We start from the raw sequence: 22,891 nt of genomic DNA, 5'->3' as shown, positions 1-22,891 counted from the left end.
GACAAACAAGAATACGGGCTAATAAAAACGTTGTAAAATAATACAAGCATAAAAATCTGACAACATAAATATCGTTTTTTTGTATTGTAATACATATTGTGATGGCTGTTTATCTCACAGGTATTTTTTTACAAGGGTGCCTCCAAATCTGTCAGTGCCACAGATATCCACCTACCTAAAACCATCACTGTTTAAGAGTAAGTTTCGAGAAAGTGCTCTAATTCTCAAAAGATGGTGTGTATGTTAATTTAAAGAATTTTTATGTAGCTATTTGTCTGTTTAAGAAAGCCGAAAATAAATACTAATTTAGGTAAGTAGGTACTTAACGATTTTCAGACAATTTTAAATTTAAAATGAAAAGGGACGGCATTCTAGGGCGGCGCTTTGTCTAAGGACGTCACTTTATAGGCCTTTTATACCTAATTTTTAACAATAACATAAATGTAATATGTATAGGTACAATATAATCATTACCATCATTTTCTGCATTACTTTTTTAATTGTATAGGTATCCAGCTTACTTTTTGTCCCATCAATACTCATATTCTAATTCAGGGTTTCCCAAACTATGTTCAGTGGAAAACCAGTGTTCCACCGAACCTGACTAGGTGTTCTACGACAATAATTTGGAAAGGTTTATACACTGCAACACATTGAATGATCTTCTACTAAGTGGAAGTAAAATAAGTAAAGAATCTACTTCATATTTAAAGGCGAGTGATGATTAATCTCCACTGATGTTTATGACGTCAAGTATCTAGGTACAGGCGAGGACCATCTTTTCTTATTAAATAAAATTTTAAAGTAGATGAAGAAGTTTCCAAAGTATTTTTAGAACACGTAATTCTTGAAAACAAAATCTTTTGCAATATTTTCCGAAAATTAGTTAGGATGATTCCTGGGTTCGGAATCCATTTTCCGTGACAACTAAACCTGTAGGTTAGGTTAGGTTAGGTTAGGTTAGAGTTAGAGTACCCAAATTTTTCAAAACAAGCTAGTTGTTATTGTTTAACTTCCGTTTTCTACAACATAATGCTAAGCGGGATTTTCTTTTTATGCTGAAACGAAGTCAAAGTGCAGGAACTAGCTCGACGCCACAACAGATATTAGAATGCAACTTACCAATATTGTGCCTGATATCAAGACGATTTGCAATTCAAGGACTCAAAATCCTCAGTCATTAAGTGCTTTATTTATTTATGTTATTATATTTATATTATACTTAATATTATAGTGTTATATTTAAAAATAATTACTAAATAAATAATGTGTTTTAATAACATTTTTTTTAAATTATTACTAGTAAGAAATACCCAACCTATAAAGTAAGCTAAGTGTTCCGTTGAAATTTCCAGGTTTGCGAAGTGTTCCATTGCAGAAAAAGTTTGGGAAACCCTGTTCTAATTAATAGATATTTAACAAAATATGTTATGTTGTAGGTATATCCAATTCTCGTAAAAATTGGTTATGTCAACACATAGATTGTGGGGTCATTCGAAGTCAAATGTATTTATTTACACAAATCCAATATTAAATTACAAGTTTAAAACATTCACAGTGTGACATGTAAACATAAATAAGATATTACGTACCTACACAGAAAAGATTAAATATTATAATATATAAATGTATACATCCTTAGTAATATAAAATAAACAAATTTTAAAATAAGAAAACTTACACCGATTAAGCTAAATAGACGCTATCGTGATGATTTATAAAATATCGTCGGCGTAAGCTCGCTCTCACGCAAATGGAATATACGAATACCCGAAGCGATTTGATTGAACCCGATTATTGAAAATATTGTTCCCTGAATTGCCATTACCAATGGGAGATAAGTTTTACACCTTGGGAGATTAAATACACCTTCCAAACTCTTCGGATACTACCGATTTCGAAGATAGTTATTAGGGACACACATGTCAGTACTAGCAATAAAGGCAGAGTTCTCTTTTACACCGACCGATTTACAGTCATAGGTAATTTAAAATCCCTTATATAAATAGTATATAAATAAACATATCTCAAACCGTCATTTCAAGTTCAAGTTTCCTCCAACTGATACGGGTTCAAACACATAGGATACCCCATTCGGGGTGGAAGAGACGTCAAGAAGTCACAAAATCCGTTGTCGCGACTTTTTGTACTTAAGAGAAAATCACAAAAAAACTGTTCACACTTCATGCCTACTATGTTAATATACATATATAATTTTATTTTATTATCGTGATGACTAACATAAAACGGTGATAATAAATACTTACCCCAATATTCAAGGAAATCGCGTATAATTTATAATAAAGGGGGTTTTAAAATGTCCTGAGAGGGTTATTCAAATAGTGAATAAAATCTTTAATAATAATAATACTAACCAGTCATTGTCATGGCATCGTCGAAAGGAACATCATTTTTCACATCATCATTGTTACTGACAACACCATTAACCATCGAGATACCATTTTCTGGTGCCATCTTCAAACAACACTCACACAAATTATTGTCTTGTCTAAATGAACAATTTTCACAGGATTTTTAAATAATTTTCCATGATATTGTGTTATGTTTTTAGTTTAGTCTTATTATTATTGTTATTTTGTAATAGTTTACTATGAAAAATTTATTGATTTAGTCGTATATCATAATAATATTATGTTATTGGAAAAAAAAATTATGGCACTATTTAAAAACAAGTTCTCGCTGTAATTATTATTTCAAATACCTACGGCGGTGTTGTCCGTAACACAACGCGTGTTGCGGGATACGCGATTTGGCAGTAACTGCCATTTTATTGTCTCATATTTTTAACAATATCACTTCATTACAAATAGCAGGTTTTTTTTTACTGTAACAATATTTTGCCAACGGATTTCATCTCTCTTCAGATTACAATATACGTAGGTAATCTATGTATGCATGTGCGTATTACACACAGTAACCCACTGAATAAATTGGCACCTAGTGCTACATAGGGAATCCAATCCCGAGCCAAATTTTTGATCCCAGTATTTCGGGATTACGATTTGACGATCCCGGAATTGGCATTTTTTCGATAGTTAATATTATTTTTTATATATACAAATAACATTGATAAAATCGGTTAAAAATAAATCTAGTATAATAATTAAATTTATACTATTTAAAATATTTATTGTTTGTATTGTGTACGTTAAAACAAACAAAATAATTGTAATATAAATAATAATGTGAGAGTAAAACAGTTTTATTTATTTATGAAAAGATAACAAATACAAATACGATTTCAATTACAATAAAAAATAACATATTATTTTGACAATAAATACAATATAAAAAAAAATAAGATTTAAGTAATTAAAACATTATTCTGAATAATATGCCCGAAGTAATACCAAAGCATGAAGTGTTAGTTTTTCTGATGTTAGCAGCAAAAAATGGTTATTTATTATCCGGTGATTCCCCCTGTGACCATGGGTCTCCAGAATAGCATTTTCTGGTAGAAACGTTTAACTAAATGTTTCTTGATTTATTTATTCTATTTCCCAAATTCATATCACGAATGTTACCAGAATCGTATATATTATGTGGATTTTTTAATTTATGTTAAACTATTTACAAATCTAAACAATTTTCAATTAACTATTTCTTTTATTCAACGAATAATTCACAAGATTTAAGAATATATCATTCTGATTATTGAACATATATAATTTAGAAAAACACTTTCTGATAGCATATATTACAACCAATAGAAAAATCTTTTTTGAAAAAAAACTAAGCCAACCCGACGGGGAATCGAACTCCGTATCTCCCAGGTTTACGCCCTGATCCGCTGCATTACCATTATGCTACGATACGATACATACAATATATAAAAAAATATATATAGTTACACGGACATAGTAAATATTTAAAATTAATGAAAACTATTTATTAATTTGACAGCTTTTCATGACTGTGTTGTGTCTGCTTTTTCTTGGAAAGCATTGGAATATTTGGTTGCTTCATTCAGTTGATCCTCTAAATGGGTATCTGTCAATAATTGTGACCTTAATCGTGTCTTGATTAGGGTTAGATAAGAGAATCATTTTTCCATATTTCAATTAGATCTTTCTTAGCATCAAACAATTATTTGATAATATCATCTACTGAGAGCTCAATCAATTCCATCTATAGGTCTTTAGGTGACTTGATGACATCGACTAGGTGAGGCTGAAATACAAATTTCAGTGCGATTTCATGACTCTCAGAATCGGTAAAGCTTTCATTGTATTGTACAATAATTAATACCTACCTACGTCAATAACAGCTGTGTATTCTTCAAATGGCTCGAATACTTGTATAATTTTTCTGCTCATCAATGATCTTCGTTATCTGGAGGAAATGTTCATCCGTAATTTCTTTTTGGAGAAGAAGTGTTATATAAAAATTGAAGACTTTATTTTGTAAAATTTGGATTCAGTGAAAAGGCCACACTTGAGACCCTAAAAGGCCGCAGGTTCGTCGCCCCTAACCTAACCTAACAAATAATCCATATACCTATCGGCTACTTTCAAAATTTGTTTGCCGCTGGCTTCCACTAAACGGACAAGTACCCATATTTCTTATACAATTCGTTTGTATTCCATTACATTACACGGGAAAACGCGCGCATAGGGATTGCAATACCGGTATTTCAAAATCGGTATTACAGTATTTATCAATACCAAAATACCGGTTTAAAAATCCAAAATATCGGATTTTTCAGTATTAAGAAAGCACACTCGTTTACGTTTTTGAAAATGAATTATAAGTTATGTGCTGCTAAAATGCAAATATATTGAGTGAATCCAACAGAGGTGAAAAAATAATGAAACAAATTTCATCAAATATATTTATATAAGTAATTGTCGCGATGAATTATCATAATATTATTTAGAAATAGAAAACACCTGTGACAAAAATGTTCAATTGTTCTATTAATTATTGATAACTGTACAAGCGTTGAATTTAAGAAGCTTTTCCTGCAGCCGGACTTATTTGCACTTGATGAACTTTCGAGGGCTTTCGTTAAAATTATCAATAGGTATATTCAAATTATTTAAAAAAAAAATCACTAGTTCTACTATTATAATCAATACATATTTTTTAATGTCAACATAATAAATGTAGGTATGTAGGATTTTGTAATAAAATAATATTTTTAAAAGATTTTAATAGCTATATTTTTATTGATAAGCACCTACTTCTGTTTCTTTTAATGTTTAATAAATACCGATAATAATACCGGTATTCAATAAGAAATACCGAAAAACCGGTATTGACATTTTCATTCGGTATTGCAATCCCAACGCGCATACTTAATATTATATATTATTTACTTCCGACAATCTCTCCATCCATAATAATATGTATTTACTAATGCCCACTGAAGAAGGAACCCGATACATTACACGACTGGTCCTACTTTTCGCCCCCCCCGTTGTCTATGGATGACCTGTCATTACCTGTCATTGTCTATAGTGTGCTCATACTGACGCGTCTGTCGTGTTCACTTGTTGGAGTATTCTTTCAGATTGTATTAACGTATCTTGGAGACCTTGTAGATCATCTGATTTAGTGGTTCTGTGTTATTAATCATTGGAAGTGACGATCAAAGTAAGTAAACTGCTTCTGTCTATAACAATACCATAATACACTAGGACGTTTGTCTATGTGACAGTCGATTATAAAGGACAATAACTAATAACTTATTTATACTCTTCAGTCATTATAGAATTCCAAACTCTGCTTGCAAGTTTTTTTTATCAATAAATAGTATGGCAGCGGACCACACGTTGCTTGTGCAAAAAATTAAGCTCAGGCTTTATTAATCTAAAGATGGCGGTGACTAATGTCATTGGTATGTACTGACTAAAATCTAAAAGGTGGTACTGACAGGAGAGGAGTTAGTTCACAGGGGCGCGCCAAAAACGAGTTGCACAGCGCCCGGGCGGCAGAATTTAGGGGCGGCCAAATACCCAGAAAATACTTTTTATAATACACGATGTAATACATCGTACTACCTATTTATTATTTAATAATATAATATATTCAATTCAATTAAGTACATATTAATCTGTATCTAATATTGAAATATATGAAGTATCTACCTACGTATATTGAATACCACTGAAGGGTGAAACAAAGAGTGAAAAATCGAAGAATAAACGCTCAATATTTTTTTTTTCATTTCATTTTTTTAAATACTGCAACAAACAGGCCACCAGGCTCAATGATAGTAGTGTAGTGTAAAAGAAGCGTAATTAGTAATAGAAGTGAAACAAACACCCAGGCTTTGAAAAATTCAAATAAAATATTGCGATCTGACCAGCACCATATGCATTGGACTACGAGGGCCACCCTCATAATAATATGTCAATAACAATGTTCATAATAATTATCTTGTTTATATCTTTAAGACAGTGACGTCCCGTGGGGGTAGGCAGATTGAGCGTCGCTTGGGGGCGGCAGTTACTCTAGGGGCGGCAAATCGAGGAGAATCATTTGGTATATATAGACATAGCTAAAATTATTTTGTTTACATGCTGTACCTACCTACAATAATAGCATAGTAAAAATGGTGTGGAAATAATAAATCTGTGTATTACTAAATGGTATAAACCAAATGCGTCAGAATATCAACCATATAGATTCTATATATGGAGCCTCAGACTCTGTAATTGTCATATATTTATTCGCTTTTTATATCTAAATTTAATTTTGTATATTTTAGTGGTATAATAGGTATTTTGTTAGGTTTATTAGATATTGGAGTCGTGAAAGGATGATAAAAAATACTGTATAAAAAATGGAGCGGCCTTTTTTCGCTACCTAGGGGCGGCATTTTGTCTAGGGACGTCACTGCTTTAAGATATCCGATCTATGATGAATGACATACATCACAGTTGTATAAAAATAGAGTGAAAAGCATTCTCTCGAAGTCTCAATACACTGCATGCTTGCTTTTCACTCTCTTGCCTCTCGTAGGTCACTTCTGCTCTTGAGTCATTTTTTCCTGCTATCACGAGGGGTAGTTTCCAATCCTGGCGTCCTAAATAATTTTAATATATATCCATCTGTCAATTACCTACTTAAGTGGACGCAGCCATGATGTATTCTGGTACTAAGCTTATCGAGCATATTTAGCGAGTGGTACAAGACTAGTCAATACGCTCCCCAAAAACATAGACGTGATGTGCTGTGTATTTTGTTTTTGAAATTTTATTTTATTGTATAACCGGTGTTTATGTTTTTTTTCTTCCTCTTGTGAGATATATTTGACAAATATGTATTTATTTTTTAACTTGTTTGATTATAACCAGCTTTTTGTTTATAGCCAGGAAGTTAACCGGTCCATTAAGATATATTATTTCAAGGACATTATTATAATGGACTGGTATGATCGATAGAAAAAAATTGCCTGCGGGCAATTTTCGTTAATTTTATTAAACATTGTAGCGTAAAGAGAATACTACAATGATTTCAATTATTTTCATACAATGGCCAAATTCATTTAAAAAAATATATATTTGAGGGTGACAATTTTGGGTTGGCACGTGATCGACAGGCCGCACATGTAAATTATCCGATCCTTAATCCTAAACCGAAATCCGATTTTGGTATTACTGCTTACTTATTACTTAAACAAAATATTATGTTTTGTTAAGCTCTATTAACGTGTTATGTAATTAAAATGCTATAAGTATATTTTTTAATGAAATCAATAATTAAAGAAATACATACCTACTTAATAATATGTAATTTATAAGCCTCGGTGCATATTGATCATTATCATTTGTAAATAAGTAGTAAAAAATAATTGGACGTAACTAACATTTAACAATTAAAAGGTCTTATCTACACAAATTGGAGATAATTATTTGATAACAAGTAAATTATAATAAACTGACCAATTGATCATTGATCTCGATAATAATATGGTAAAATATTATTGTATCTATTAGCCGACTCGCACATGTTAACTCGCCTCGTCTGCCACACAGCCATATATAATTAAACCTTCTAAGAACGTCAATCCGATGTTGCAAATCTTATATGAAACTTGTTATCATAATATCGTCGGTGTTTTGTAAAAAGGGCGAATCAACCAAAATGCTACTTTACAGGAGGAGGGTTTTTAACTTTTGACATTTATTTGTTTTTTACCTGTAGATGATTATAAATATCTAACAAGTTTATAATAAAGCTTAGAAAGAATACTGTCATTATAATAGGTATTATTATATAATATTTTAAATGGCCTAATATGTCACATTTGCTTTTTATTTCGTAATTTTAATTAATTTAATTTTAGTCGATTATCGTTTTTAAGTACTTTCCTGTGAAGATAAAAATTCGCCGTTTTTACACAACAAAGCTAGTGGGGTACATATTGTATTTTCATTAAAAACTCGATTTCGCCAAAATGGTTGATTCGCCCTTTTCACAAAACACCGACGATATATGCATGTTCTAAGAATAACTAACCCTAACTGTAGACAGAATATGAAAGTATTAATATATTCTTGTTGTAAAAAGCTATAGCCATCTCTGATTCTAGATTTAGATTACTGTGGGCTATCATTATCTGAAATCGAAATAAAGAAAATCCGGTGTATGAACGTATGAATGAAATAGGAAAAACTTATGAAACTTCTTCTTATTGTGCCATCCCCTAGCGGAGGTCGGCCACCATCAAGGCGATCTTATCTTTGTCGTCTGCTACCCGGAACAGTTCGGTGGAGCTGCACTCGTACCAATCACGGAGGTTCTTAAGCCACGAAATGCGGCGCCGTCCTCTGCTACGCTTCCCATTGATCTTTCCTTGAATGACAAGTTGGAGAATGCTGTATTTTTGTCCTCTCATAATGTGGCCGAGGTATTGTAGTTTCCTGGTTTTGATACTACGTAGAACTTCTCGGTCCTTCCCCATTCGATTGAGAACTTCAACATTTCGTCGCTATAGGATTTGTTTCCCGAATAGACCAAATGTCAATTTCTCAGGAGACGAAAAACAAATTTCATTGTCGTATATTGAAATATCAGTAGATGTATCAATCATTCTTTCTACACTGTATGATTGCAACATTATCTAAGAATAGATTCCAAGAATAATATACTGGTATAAATCAGTAAATTCACAGAAAATGCGTTTTATTTACAAGTACTTGTTGTGGATATTCGGGATATTTTTAGCGCTTTCTCAGAATAATGGATATTCGGGACAAAACAAGGACATTCGGGACTTAAGACCGTAGCGTATTGCTGCACGCCCCACGGATAACTGAGTGGTCAAAAAGTACGCATCTCAAATGTTATATTTATTTACACGATAATTTTTAATGATTACTTTTACTATTTAAATACCTAATGATCGTAATAACCCAAGTTTGTAGGTAAAAATAGCATGCGGCATTCGCTTTTTTCAGTTTTTTTCGTATTAATTTCGTAGTAAGTAAAGTAATAAAATAGTTTTTAATTATCTTTTTTTTTTATTCAACGAATAATTCACAAGATTTAAGAATGTACCATTCTAATTATTGAACATACATAATTTTGAAAATCACTTCTGAGAAAATATATTATAACCAATAGAAAAAATCTTTTTGAAAAAAGTAAGACACCCGGCAGGAATCGTCCCTGCATCTCCTGGGTTTACGACCCAGTCCACGAATTATCCACTATGCTACGAGGTGACATACTTATGACGACAAACATTAACTATTGGCCTTTTAATACCTGCTCATCAGTATTCTTCAAAATCAAGCGACTATCGGCGATCGGTTTTTGTTTATTAAATAAAAGTAGGTATCTACTACTTCAATTACTAACCGACGTCACGGATTTCTCCAATATTTTATGATGGTACTTACTCGTACTTGCTAAAAATTTAATATTTATACTTTTTCCAAAAAAAAAAAAAAAATGTATATATATCTGTATATTATTATATCTATATATTTCTATAATTAACAATTAAACTTATTACAAGCCACCAAATAAATATTATATGTTTACTATTGGAATGACAACACAAAATAATACCATCTATAAATTAATTACCATTGGCTGCTAATATTAGGTAGGTACCAATATCCTAAGTATATAATATTCACCAAATAAATAGTTACTAATATACATATTAAATTAAATTAACTATCAGCGCATTCAAAAATAAACAATAGCATCGCCTTTATTTTCATAGAAATACCTAGATTAAAAGTAAAATAAAGACAAACAATGTTTGATTAATAATAATTTGAAATAATAATTATTTTTTACGTCATAGTAGTTGCCGGGTCATACTGTAGAATTCATATAACCGTTGGGATTTTGTGTCATTTATCAAAACAAAATGCAGTTATTTAGGTTAAAATACTCACTTCCATAACTTTACTATAAGTTCAGGGCGAACTGGTGATGTATCAGCTATAAATGATCTCTTCAAATTTGATGAATTCACTATTAAAATAATAGTAACTTTAAAAACAATATCAATAAGACGAAATTTGAAAGAGCACTCCGGACGGCCGACAAATATGAAAGTGGGCGTGATTGTTTTAGAGCTGGATAGCGTGAATGTGGGAGCGAGATGCACGGCGTCAGCGCGGTTTGATTGGCTAAAAGTCATATTCGGGAAATAAAAACTCAGCCAGAGATTTATTTCGAACGAAATTAACTTGGATATTCAGGTACGAATAGTTGGACATTCGGGAGAACAACACGGAGTAATTGTAACTTAACATGGCGTATTCGGGTTTTTCAAAAAAATATCTCTGTTCCTAGATAAAAATAAATTGTTTTTATAAATGATTTCGGTAGAGTTCGATAAAAGAAATTGAACTGCATTAAAACGTCAATTTCGACAAAAATGGATATTCGGGAAACAAATCCAATAGCGACGATTTGTCACCCGGTCAGTCCAAGGAATTTTGAGGATGCGTCTATACAGCCACATCTCGAAAGCTTCAAGTCTCCGTGACATCTCTTGGTTTAGCGTCCACACTTCCATACCATAGAAAAGAATTGAGAGCACATAACAACGTACCATACGCAGTCTCAGACCTAGGTTAAGATCTCGATTACTAAGAAGACGTCTTATTTTGAGGAAGGCACTCCTTGCGATCTCAATTCTAGTTTTTATTTCCTGAGACTGGTCCCATTTCTCATTGACCCATGTACCTAAGTATTTATAATGGGTCACACGTTCGATTGGTTCGCTGTTAATGACAAAATTTGTGTTGGTGTCTGGTGTCGCTGTTTTTGATAGTAGTAATAGTTTTGTTTTCTTGAGGTTCATTTTTGAAACTAGTCTAGCAATTATTGCCGTTCTTCGATTGCGTTCGATATTACATAATATCGACCAACCATGTTGCCAGAGAGCATGGACAATAGATGTAAAGTTCGGCAACGTAGACTACTATTGTCGTGTTTTGGGGAACTATTAACGGCGATACAATTGCCGTATCGAATTGCCGTAAAAAGTGACTCGTTTACGAACCCCTTTAATAAAAAGCAACTGACGATGCCTGCCATGTAATTCAAAATGGCGACATTTGGTAAATAGCCAACTGAAACTGTAAAAACTTTAACAAGAACATAATATTATTGAGTTGCGCAAATTGTGTTAAGGGGCCCGTAAACGAGCCACTTTTTACGGCAATTGTGTCGCCGTTAATATTTCCCCAAAACACGACAATAGTAGTCTACGTTGCCGAAACTTTACATAGGTATATTGCCTTTGTTTCTGGCAGCATGGTTGGTCTATATTTAAAATTTGTCTTTATGTAGCATTCAAAATCAATCAAACATCTCTTTGTATATCATGCTGGCCTCATGCTTCGTGACAAAGTTTAGTCTCGCGTTTTATATTGCCGCAGCTAAAGAGATCATGGAAAAGGGGGAATATTGAAGAAAAAACATCTTTGTACCAACGATCATTGGCCACTTTATGTTTTGCAATCCCGTCATCGTTAAATTGTATTGCTTGCCGCGTTGACACGGCCCAAGTACGATCCAAGTACACTTGGACCGAGTGCCATCCAAGCGCACTCGTATGAGACAACTTCATACTAATTATTCCTATCCAAGCTAGCTTGGATGAGTACGACGCGGTCCTAGTAGCTTCGATAGGAGTAATTTGTATGAAGATGTCCCGTACTAGTTCCCTTGGATGGCACTCGGTCCAAGTGTACTTGGATCGTACTTGGATCGTGGCAACGCGGCTTTACCAATACAGTGTTGCCGAAAATCCATTTACAATAGCATAATCAAAGACTGTAATATTTTTGTGTACTCAATAATAGATGTTTTCGTAAAATGTAACGTTTCTCATAATCTGTATTACCTTTTACATCCGACATTTTTATTTTTTAAAGATTTACTATAAACTCGTCGGACGGACGAAAACAATGGCATTTAATAAGGCCATTTTTTTGCATTGTAGATATAATTAAATATTAGTAGGTAAGGTACCCTCTTTGTAACATTATTTTAATTTTATTATGAAGTGATTTATTTATTTTATTTAAAAACAAACTGACAAGATTCGCAGCTTCCAGGTTTTATGTTCTCATCCATAAGAAATTTTAATAGTAAAACATTTTTTTTCAAGTACCAGTTGGTCCAGTGACGTCCCGTGGGGGTAGGCAGATTGAGCGTCGCTTGGGGGCGGCATTTACTCGAAAGGCGGCAGTTCAAGGAGAATCATTTGTAATATTGACTGTGGAAAGGAAAAGGGCGTTCAGCTCACAGGTTTTGTCGGGTTTGCAATATATAATTTACTTTCTTTGCCCTTCGACGTCCTCGGTGACTAGAAAAGAGACGTGCAGATTTGCAAATAATTACAGTCTGATATTTGGTTAGTAATGTATTCATACAACACTTTTCATATATATTGGACTCATGAAAAGATGATAACAATGCTGTTTAAAAAAATGCGGCGGCATTTTGACGCTGCCTAGGGGCGGCATTTTATCTAGGGACGTCACTGAGTTGGTCTGTTACCATCATTGCCAACCTCCTATGGACATAACATAACTGAAGCAATGACCAGTATACTGGGCTACCCCGCAACTGTCGCTTCATCACTCTAGTTCTAACTTGTTGTAAATTTAGTGTGATTCATTAACTTTGAATCAATCGAATCGTGAACCTATAGCACACCGAATGGAATATGGAAATAGATTGCGTCTCAAGAAACATTAAGTGTTCAAGATGCAAGAAAAACGATTCAATTTCTTTTCTATTTGGCATTCTGCATACAGAGATACTCAAAAACGCGCCTGAAATTTTAATTGCCAACCAGTATTTTCTGTGTCACCGGTAATATTATACCTCAATGGAAGTTTGTTCGGGGTGCGAGTAGTTGAAACTTTGAACCTCTCTATCTCCATTTAGGGTAAGCCACCCAGTGAATGAACAAAACTCGATTATCTTAAAATCATAAGAATTGGGTGATATTTATCTGAAGTAGGGAGTTTTTATACGTTGACAGCACTTATATCCATATGAAAACAACTTCAGAACCCCCCTCCTATCTCAGTTGCCAAGGAGGTGGGCTGGTATTCGGTCGACTTTTTTGGTCATGAAGTTTTGGTCGTAGCTGTACTAAGGAGTGTGCGTGGTCCGAAATTTTAATTGTTACTTTTTTACCCTTTTCCTTTCATATATTACCCAATTATTGATTTTGCTAAAGTAACTGAAGATTATAGAGGTAAGATATCCTTTTATTTGTATGTTTTTGTGCCGTAACGTTAAATATGAGTGTTCATTAAGTGGTCTTTCTAATGAAGTTAATCCAATTAATGAACGGTGTGTTTATTCTTTAGATTAGTGATTTTTTATTTATTTATTATTATATCCTGTAATGATTATAATATATAGCTGTAATGTCGATATTTATCTACTTATGTAAATGTTTTAGGAAGCTTATAGCTAGTATTTGAACACTTTTTTGAAGACTACGGTACCAATTCATTAACTAGCATTTTTAATCTAATGAATGGACCAAAGAATTTATTAATGTATTATGGTTGAAAAGTAGACCTTAACTTTTTGATCTATGATTACTTCACAAAAAGGAATATTTACAGTACAATAACAGTTTTTATGATGTGGCGGCAGATAAATGAGCAACTTAAATGTTTAACAAAATTTTCCTATTTTTTTTCAGGAAAATTATCTTCAATGCCATAAAATTAGTAATAACATAGCTATACACAATTTATTGTACTTACATATGGTTGTAATTATTGTAAAATAATAAATGCTTAATATGTTTAATATGCTTAGTTCATTTACTGGTTTTTTCAGGTTCATTCTTTAGATTCTGTGTTCAATTACTGGGCTTTTCTATGTTAATTTATATAAGTATATATTTTTTTAAACAGAGATGTGTTGCACATTATATCTATTAAATTCATTTAAATCTATTTTAGTTATAGATGAGTACAATATTTTTTAAAAGAACTATAAGAATACCTATGTTTTTTTAGAAATTTTACAATTATTGTCCAAAGTCCTTAAGTGTGCATTCACTGGGCGGCTTACCCTACATGTTTTATTATTTTTATGACTATGAAATTATAATAGAGCATCCTTTTTTTCTAAAAATCAATTTATTTCAAGTGAAGTTTTTCTGCCCCCATAAGGAAAACGGCAGCTTTTCGACAAAAATTACAAATTGAGTTAGCATGCGTATAAAATGCTCTACGTGAAATTCTGAACCATTTGACTTAGGTACACGTCAAATGCAGTGCAAAACTTATTTCAGTATAAAAATCGACATTGTTTTTAATTTTTTCGCGAAAATAATACAGGGTGATGAGTGTCCAGTTTGTAAAAATGGGGATTTTGCAACCATGTGTTGCGTGTGTTCAATTCCTGTCCATGTTTTACAAGAACGTTCAAGCGTGGGCGACAGGGAAGGTTTTGGAGAGCGGAGCTATGTCACAAGTGCAAAAATAAAATAGAGTAAAGTTATGTGACCAAACGGGTGAAAGCAACGCACTGGAAATTTGGAACAGAAGGGCACCTTCCAATAGTAAGGAATCAAGATCAAATTATCCCACAATATAATATAGGGTAATTTAGGGTCAATGGCTGCATGTCAGGTGATCGGTTTACTTAAAAACGGTAATAAATCGGATCAGCTGGTCTATTAGGCCTTTAGAAACCATGCTTCCTGTAAAAAAAATAGACACTGAAAATAATAATAGGTATTTATTTTTTATATTTAAATTTAATATAGGTAGGTACTTAATAATTATTAACAATATAACAATTATTAAATATATATATATATAACAATATATTTAATAATATAGTGTACTCTCCCTAATTGGAGGTTTTTTTTAATTAATTTTTCTTTATGTTTTGTTTGTGGCAAACCCAAATATTATTTGACACTTCGATTATTTGACAGTTGAATGATTGAAATATTTTTTGTGGTCGTGTTCAGTTGTTATTGTTTTATATAAGACCGTAAATGATGTCCGTATATTTAATAATATCTAAATTAAATTATAAGATATATATAAATTAAATTATATTCAGTACAATTAAATATAAGTATTATATTGTAGATTGTTTTAAATTAAACATAGTCATGGGTAGATCATCTGAATCTAAAAAACATTCAAAAAAATCAGATTCGAATTCCAGTGATAGTAGTTGCGATAGTGAGAAGGCTCGCAAAAAAGCAAAACGATTAAAAAGGAAAGAGGAAAAACTGACTGAGAAACTGAAAAAGATTGAAAAAAGGAGACTTAAGAAATTGAAGAAAAAGGCAAAGCGGGAACTAGCGATTGTTAAGAATGGAAACAAAATTGTGACACCTCTAACTCCTCCAGAACGGGTTGTTGAGAGTGAAGAAAAATCAGCAAATGTGCCGATAGGTAAAATAGTAAAATTAGGGTACCTATATTTTGTTTCTTATTTTTGGTAATTTTTTCATGACAATATTGTTATAATTCATAGGTTTAATGGAGCAGTCGAGATCAATGGCCCCCATGACTAAGGAGGAGTGGGAAAAACGTCAATCACAAGTCAGAAGAGTCCTGGACGAAGAATCTGGAAGATACAGGTTATTCTATCTGTCCATTAATTCAATTTTTAACAATCATCTCCCATTTCCTTTTGACATACAAACATTTTCTTTCCGTTACTGAAATAAGCAAAATATGGTGTCGCCCATAGATTACAAATTATTTTCATTGTCAATATCTCTATTGTTTGAATTTTTCACAGCATGGCAACAACCATCAATCTATTATTGACCTAAAAAGTTTCTTACCCTTTCTACATACATTCTTTTGTTTCTGTATTCAGTTATCCAGTTTTTTTCAGGCTAATCAAAGGAGATGGTGAAGTCATTGAGGAAATCGTTTCGCAGAAAAGACACCGGGAGATTAACCAACAGGCAACGCAGGCTGACGGAGCATTCTTCCAAGCCAAGACCAGTAAAAGATGAAAGAAGGACAAGTGTGTTGTGAATTTGAGCAATGGAAAATTTCAACAACCTCTTCCATTATAATTCTGCAAATGCCAATTTTAGTAGGACTGATTCATAAAATTCTTTGTGGCAAAATGTTTTGTGTCCATTTCCAAAAACCAATAATCCCACATATCGTCGCCCTCAAGGAAGAACTCACCAACCAACAAAAGTAAAATCCTGAGATAATCGACTTTTAAACTTTTTGAAAATTTTAAATTGCTCATTAGAAAACGAAAATACATAGAAGGAAACGGTTTTTTTTTGTTTGATTGGTTATTTTTATGTTCATGTACATTACATTTAAAACATGTAACCTTTTTCCTGACTTTTTCCATAACACAAATATCTTTTCTATGTAGTTGGTGAATTTTTTGTTTTTGTAATTTTTAACATAAAACCTATAGATAGAATTTTGGTGATTTTTTCTAAGATAGAGTTCAAAATTGCAAGATTTTCTGTATAAATAACTCATTTTGAGCAAAAACTGTATTTGGTGAGTTCTTCCTTGAGGGCGACGATATGGTCTAAATAAAAAAAAAAAATATACATATTCTATATTATGTAATTTCATACAATACATAGGGCGTTCATTATATTGTCTACTTTAGTATAAACGAAAATGATGAGCGCATTGCGATAAGCTTGCACGTAATGGAACTTTTGGGATGATGAACGCATAGTTTCACCTCAGTGCGATTCAGACATTCAAAGTAAAACCATGGCTAGTGGGTCCCATATTAGCCTACAAAAAATTACTCGATTTATAAAACCGTTCAATGATAAAATTTCTCACCAAGGAACGGAAGAAACCAAAGTAGATCCATGATGCGTGGTGATAGTTTATTGGGAGTTTTCAAACTATCCACACTTCAAATTGTGGAGCAAGCATTATATGTAATAAGGAGTGGAGAGTCCATTAGAGACGAGGCCATGCTAGGATGTGAGTTTCAGCAGCTAAACCACCCACCCTACAGTTTTCACCTGACTATACCTTTGATTGTTTACTTTTCTAAATTTTGGAAAAAAAGCTTCAAGAAAAGCGCTTTTCTAGCGATAAAGAAGTCAAGTAGACGACGCGGGTCTCATTATTAAAACTATCTTTGATAATATAATGAATGTCCTCTGCATGTGATGATCTATAACTTCCAAAACCCTTAAAGAGCACACGAAAAAGAATTGATTACTTTTAGATAGATACTGATAAATTAAACAGATATTAATAAATACCAATATGTCTGATTTAATTTTGCATATTGTTTGTATTGCAATCAAGGGCTGATTTGTTAATAAAATTCATTTAAGTTTGAAAATTAAAATAATGTTTACCACAAATATTGAACTGTGCACATAACGGTATTTGTAAATAGATGCATCATCTTTCTCTTACATCATGGATGAATTAAACTAGGTTAAATTAAATCCTATCACTGATTCGAAGTCAGATAAAATGAAACATATCAAACGAGTTACATTGTTATTGTGTGCTTGCTCGACAATAAAATCACAAAAAAATAATAATTAAGTATTCATTTCAAACTTTGCATTTTGGTTAAGTCGTATAATTTAAAAGTGGACATAACTAGATTTAGTATCTTCACATTTACTACAAAACAGTGGTGAAGGGTAGAGGTACACTGTTAGCATCCAAAATCAATAGTGCACACTAAACTTTGTCAGTCATACGTATTTGTTTCATTGAACTACGAGTACGACTACAAATTGCAGATAGTGTTGGTTAGTTTTTAAAATTCAATTAAACCCTGCTTAACCAAGCCATAATACATAATAATCAAAAAATAATTGTCTATAAAATGTTTAAAATTATGCCATTAAATCGTACATAATTTTGGATATCTCATCGATATTATATTTATATTTTCTATCTATTGTGGTTATGAATTTTGAAAGCTAACCAACTACAATTTGTATTATCAGTGTATTAACACTGATATTCATGTAGCTATCTTACACTGAAATATAAATATCAGCTTTTTTGATTAAATGATACATTTTATTATAAACTAATTGGCTCCCCACTGACGATTGATATAAATGCTAAAATGTATTGTAAAATCAATATACCGGTGTGTCTAAAAGATTTTTCGAGCAATTATACCCAATCGATGCCATAAATAATGAAACTGGAGATACTCAAATCTCCCATTTGCAGCAGGAATATTGCAAGCAACATTAAAATAAAGCTGTTTTTATAGAAACAAAATTGAGTGTAGTTATGCAGAAAGCAGCCAATTCACATTTTTCATATTTAATATTTAAAATCATGTTTAAAGTTAGTTGTAAAATATAACAAATGGCAGCTGATGAATATAAACAATTTTGCATCAACCTCCGGTTTAATTCTGTTTAACTTACAAACAAAGTTGGATTTTAATATTTTATGAATACTTATACATTTAATCGTAAATATTTACAGAGTCCGAATTAATCGGACGTATGCCACAAGTGCATTTACACACTCTACAATTTCATGCGCGCAAGGCCGGCCACAGAAAATGAGCATATATACACATCAGTGGCGAAGGGTGGAGGTAGGCTGTTAAGATCCGCCATAAACAGTGCACAATAAACTTTTTCAGACATACATATTTGTTTTCATTGAAATAAGACTACAATTTACAGATAGTGTTGGTCAGTTTTTAAAATTCAATTAAACCCTGAGAAACCAAGCCATAATAGATAATAGTCAAAAAATACATGTCTATCCATAAAATATATAAAAATATGCAATTAAATCATACATAACTTTGAATATTTTATAAATAGAATAATATTTTTTATTTATTATAGTTTGGTTTAGCCAGGTCTTAATGAATTAAAAAAAATTAACCAACAATATGTGTAATATGTATTTTTAATCCAACGAAAACAAATAACTATGAATGAAAAAGTGAACACAATTTTGTCGTATTGCCCAAATTAGACCAAAACTATTATGGTTTCGTTTAGGCAGGGTTTAATTGATTTTTAAAAACTAACTAACACCATCTGTAAATTGTAGTCTTAGTTCAATAAAAACAAATACATATGACTAAAAAAGTTTAGTGTGCACTATTTATAGCGAATCTTAACAGCCTACCTCCACCCTTCGCCACTGGTACACACACTGCCATCTATTAGAATCATACATGTTTATGAAAATACCAAAATAGATAAATTTATAAGGCTTTATTTTTTCATAGAAATTTCACGGCCCGCCTGGTACTGGTCAATACCTTGCCAATACCGGTGATTTAATTGGTTAAGAAAAAAAAAAAACGTTAATGTTGAGGATACTGATTTTAAATCTAATTAGAGACATAGAAGTGTATGGTTCTAGAGAATAGGTGCCAAGTAAGTAGATTGTGAAATTATCTTCTTTAATCTAAGTTAGGTACTATGCAGTATTTTGAAGAACATATCCATATCACTATTGTGAATATTATACTAAATATTTAATAAATTTATATTAAAATTTTTAGTATACAAAATACATTTTATTAAACTGGGTCAGCCTCTTTTGTAACATATCAATTCCATTATCTATGCCAAACTATTTTTGAATGGGGTTGGGGTTACCCATTACAAATTACAACACAATTTTGCCAAATTATAGCTATAGGAAGACATCATGCCGTTTGTATCTGTAAATGTACTATTCGACGAGCGACTCTAGAATTTCCTTGAATATTTTCATAGACAACTTCCTAATTGAGATATTTGACATTTAAATAGATTTGGAACAACCTCAGAAACTTACCAATTGGAAAAAAAATATTTTTAACGAGCCCCCACATCCATTGTAATCCGGGTAGTCTGCTTTACCAATTACGCTGACCTGTGCAATCACTATACACAATAAAATTTCTTTCTTATTTCTGGGGCTGTTCCAAATTGTTCAAAAAAGAAAGCTAAATTCTGAAATCTTGTGTGGTATTCATTGAATTATGGAATAATTTAATTTTAAAAAATAAAGATAAAATGTCAGTTTGATGTTTAAAACTAAAGGATTATCCAAGTTCTGGTACAAATTTGTTTTTTATACACAATAAAGCCATTGTTACACAAACTATATGACATGTAGCTCCATCTTGTTGGAACCACATGTTTTTCAAATTGAAATCTTCCAATCCTGGCTACAAAAAGTCGGTTATCATTCGCCTATAGCGGATACCATTGACCGTAACGATCAATCATACATCATTTTCGAACGGCCCGATAACGCCTCCAGCCCAAAAACTGCCCAAAGCCAACTTTCGCAGCCTGTAACAGCCTCTCTTGAATCACTTGTGGGTTTTTCTCTCCCCAAATATAGCAGTTTTACTTATTAACCTATCAATTGAGGTGAAAATGTGCCTCATCTCTGAAGATGATTTTCCTTAAAAAATCATTATCGGTCGTCTGCTCTTCTAGGACCCAATCTGCGACACCTGTGGTTCGTATGAGAGGCCAAGTTGTTGAGATCTTCTTGGAATTGACATTTTTGGCTCTTATGACACATTTTCATGTACAGCCATAATGTTTTCACATGAACAAGCTGGACCAATATGAACAGGTGTCGGGCGATCTAAAACACTACTGTCTTTTTAATAAATTTAAATATCTTTCGAATACAGCCTTCAGTTGGACGATGATTTCTACCGAATTCTGATCTTAATTTTCGCAGTACAACGGTTGGAAGATTTGCCATACATTATGCGATGGAGAAATGATTCATTGTGCTAAATGGTAGGCTTTCAACTGACATGTCAAAAAATATGTGTGATGACAGGACTGTGAAATTTGTACCACCTATTGGATAATCCTGTATATAGATTTGTATTGGATGCAGGGTCGAATCAAGATTTCGAAGGCCCCTGGACACAGGCAGGTACTGTGAGCACTCCAATCAAGAATTTAATCAATCAGAATTTAATTTGCTTTTATAATCTTTAATGGAATTAAAACAATTTTTTAAGTACAACTATAATGTCCAGTATCCAGCATTAATTTACTTATTATCACAGAACTGTCTAATCTAAATTTATCGATGTTTTAAAATAGTATGTGGATCTATGTATTTATGTATTATATTATAGATGTATGTTTTTAATATTTTTCCAATACTATCTATTCACACCTCATAAATAGAGGTTGAGTGAATTGTTTACAATCAATTGCGTAAAGTAAGTCTTATAGCCCTTGTACATGTGCATGGATTGACTGCTAGCAATAGAGTGTAAATTAAACTATCGCAGCAATATCTGTTAAGGCTATACCTCAGCTGAGGCATGGCCTAAAAAGATAGTGACTAGGCGATGCGCGAATTGTGCAAATGACGCGAGCCGAACGAAATATAATTTGTCATAAAAATTCAACATGCGTCCATTTAATGTTATGTTTATTGTTATATTACTAATAATAATAGTATATTCATTGACATGTTTTCTTTTTTAAGTACATACGTAAAGGTTTTTAGTCATCTTTACACGATTTAAGAATATATGACAAAACAAATCTACGTGCAGTCACCTCGACAGTCGGTCTCCGATCGGCGAGTACTGCGAAATTTCGTTCCACATACTGTTCAAAATTAATTGCAATTTCACTTATGTACGCTCTTAACACTCAAAAATGCCAATTGTCGTGGCAGTCTCATTTTACAAGTGTCAGCAAGAAGCGTTTGTTATTGTTGTGCTTGTGCTGCACGATGTAGTTTGTATATCCGTTGTGATCCGTGCACGTAGTGTTGCAACTTGCACGACAATAAGTATTTGCGTTTGTGGTTGTAACAATACGGACTTCTAGCAGTAAATCCACACACGTGTAAACGGGGTATTATTGTATATTAGTTTGAAAATAAATAAAACAAATCAAAAATTATTTTTTGTCTTTTTATTATAATAATATTATTATTTATTATAACAAACCATTTATATATATGGACATTAATTAAAATTTGAAAGAATTTATACCTAATAATGTTTCTACAAATGGATTTTTACCCTTGATAATTTTACATACATATTTACAGAAGATTTTTATACAAAAACAGTTTACTAAATATATAAACATCAAGATCAAATAGTTTGGTAAAATAAATTTGGATAATAAAATGGAATCAACAATCATTATATTTATAGCTTACACTACACTCAACCATTTGATAAGTCTACTTGCGACTACCTGCTTCACATCACAAACTCTAGGTCACACGTCTATTCTTACACAAGCGGGAGTTTTCGGGTCGCAGGAATGGAGAACATACAAATTATTTAAATGAATAGAATCAGGACATCGTGGCCCAGATGATTGGGGTATCGAACAGCCTTATCAACAGATTGGCCTCTCTCCTTTCGACATTCTACAAAATGCAAGGTCTGTGTCAGCGGAACTTATGAATTGGTGCGACCATCTGAG

At 32.3% G+C, this 22,891-nt stretch overlaps 2 protein-coding genes across 2 annotated transcripts in view; one reads left to right on the top strand and one right to left on the bottom strand.

Annotated features, from left to right (window-relative positions):
• Positions 1 to 2,970, bottom strand: part of LOC147073334 (synaptic vesicle glycoprotein 2B-like) — a 35,832-nt gene extending 32,862 nt beyond the window's left edge. The window contains exon 1 of the mRNA XM_085945228.1: positions 2,376 to 2,970. Within this exon, the coding sequence (XP_085801354.1) occupies positions 2,376 to 2,475 (100 nt within the window). The 5' untranslated portion in view covers positions 2,476 to 2,970. The remainder of the gene's footprint in view (positions 1 to 2,375) is intronic.
• Positions 2,971 to 15,489: 12,519 nt separating this feature from the next.
• LOC147073333 (uncharacterized) lies at positions 15,490 to 16,632 on the top strand. The gene is made up of 3 exons (XM_085945428.1): positions 15,490 to 15,896; positions 15,979 to 16,084; positions 16,348 to 16,632. The coding sequence occupies exons 1-3, from the start codon at positions 15,608 to 15,610 to the stop codon at positions 16,469 to 16,471; spliced, it is 519 nt and encodes a 172-aa protein (XP_085801554.1). The 5' UTR covers positions 15,490 to 15,607; the 3' UTR covers positions 16,472 to 16,632.
• Positions 16,633 to 22,891: the final 6,259 nt, after the last annotated feature.

This window comes from Rhyacophila brunnea, unplaced genomic scaffold, assembly GCF_057557595.1.
Source record: "Rhyacophila brunnea isolate RB1 unplaced genomic scaffold, BYU_Rbru_1.0 scaffold_18, whole genome shotgun sequence".
NCBI classification, from domain to species: domain Eukaryota; kingdom Metazoa; phylum Arthropoda; class Insecta; order Trichoptera; family Rhyacophilidae; genus Rhyacophila; species Rhyacophila brunnea.
Note: the sequence above shows the minus strand (reverse complement) of the source record. Positions and strands in the feature narration are given on the sequence as shown.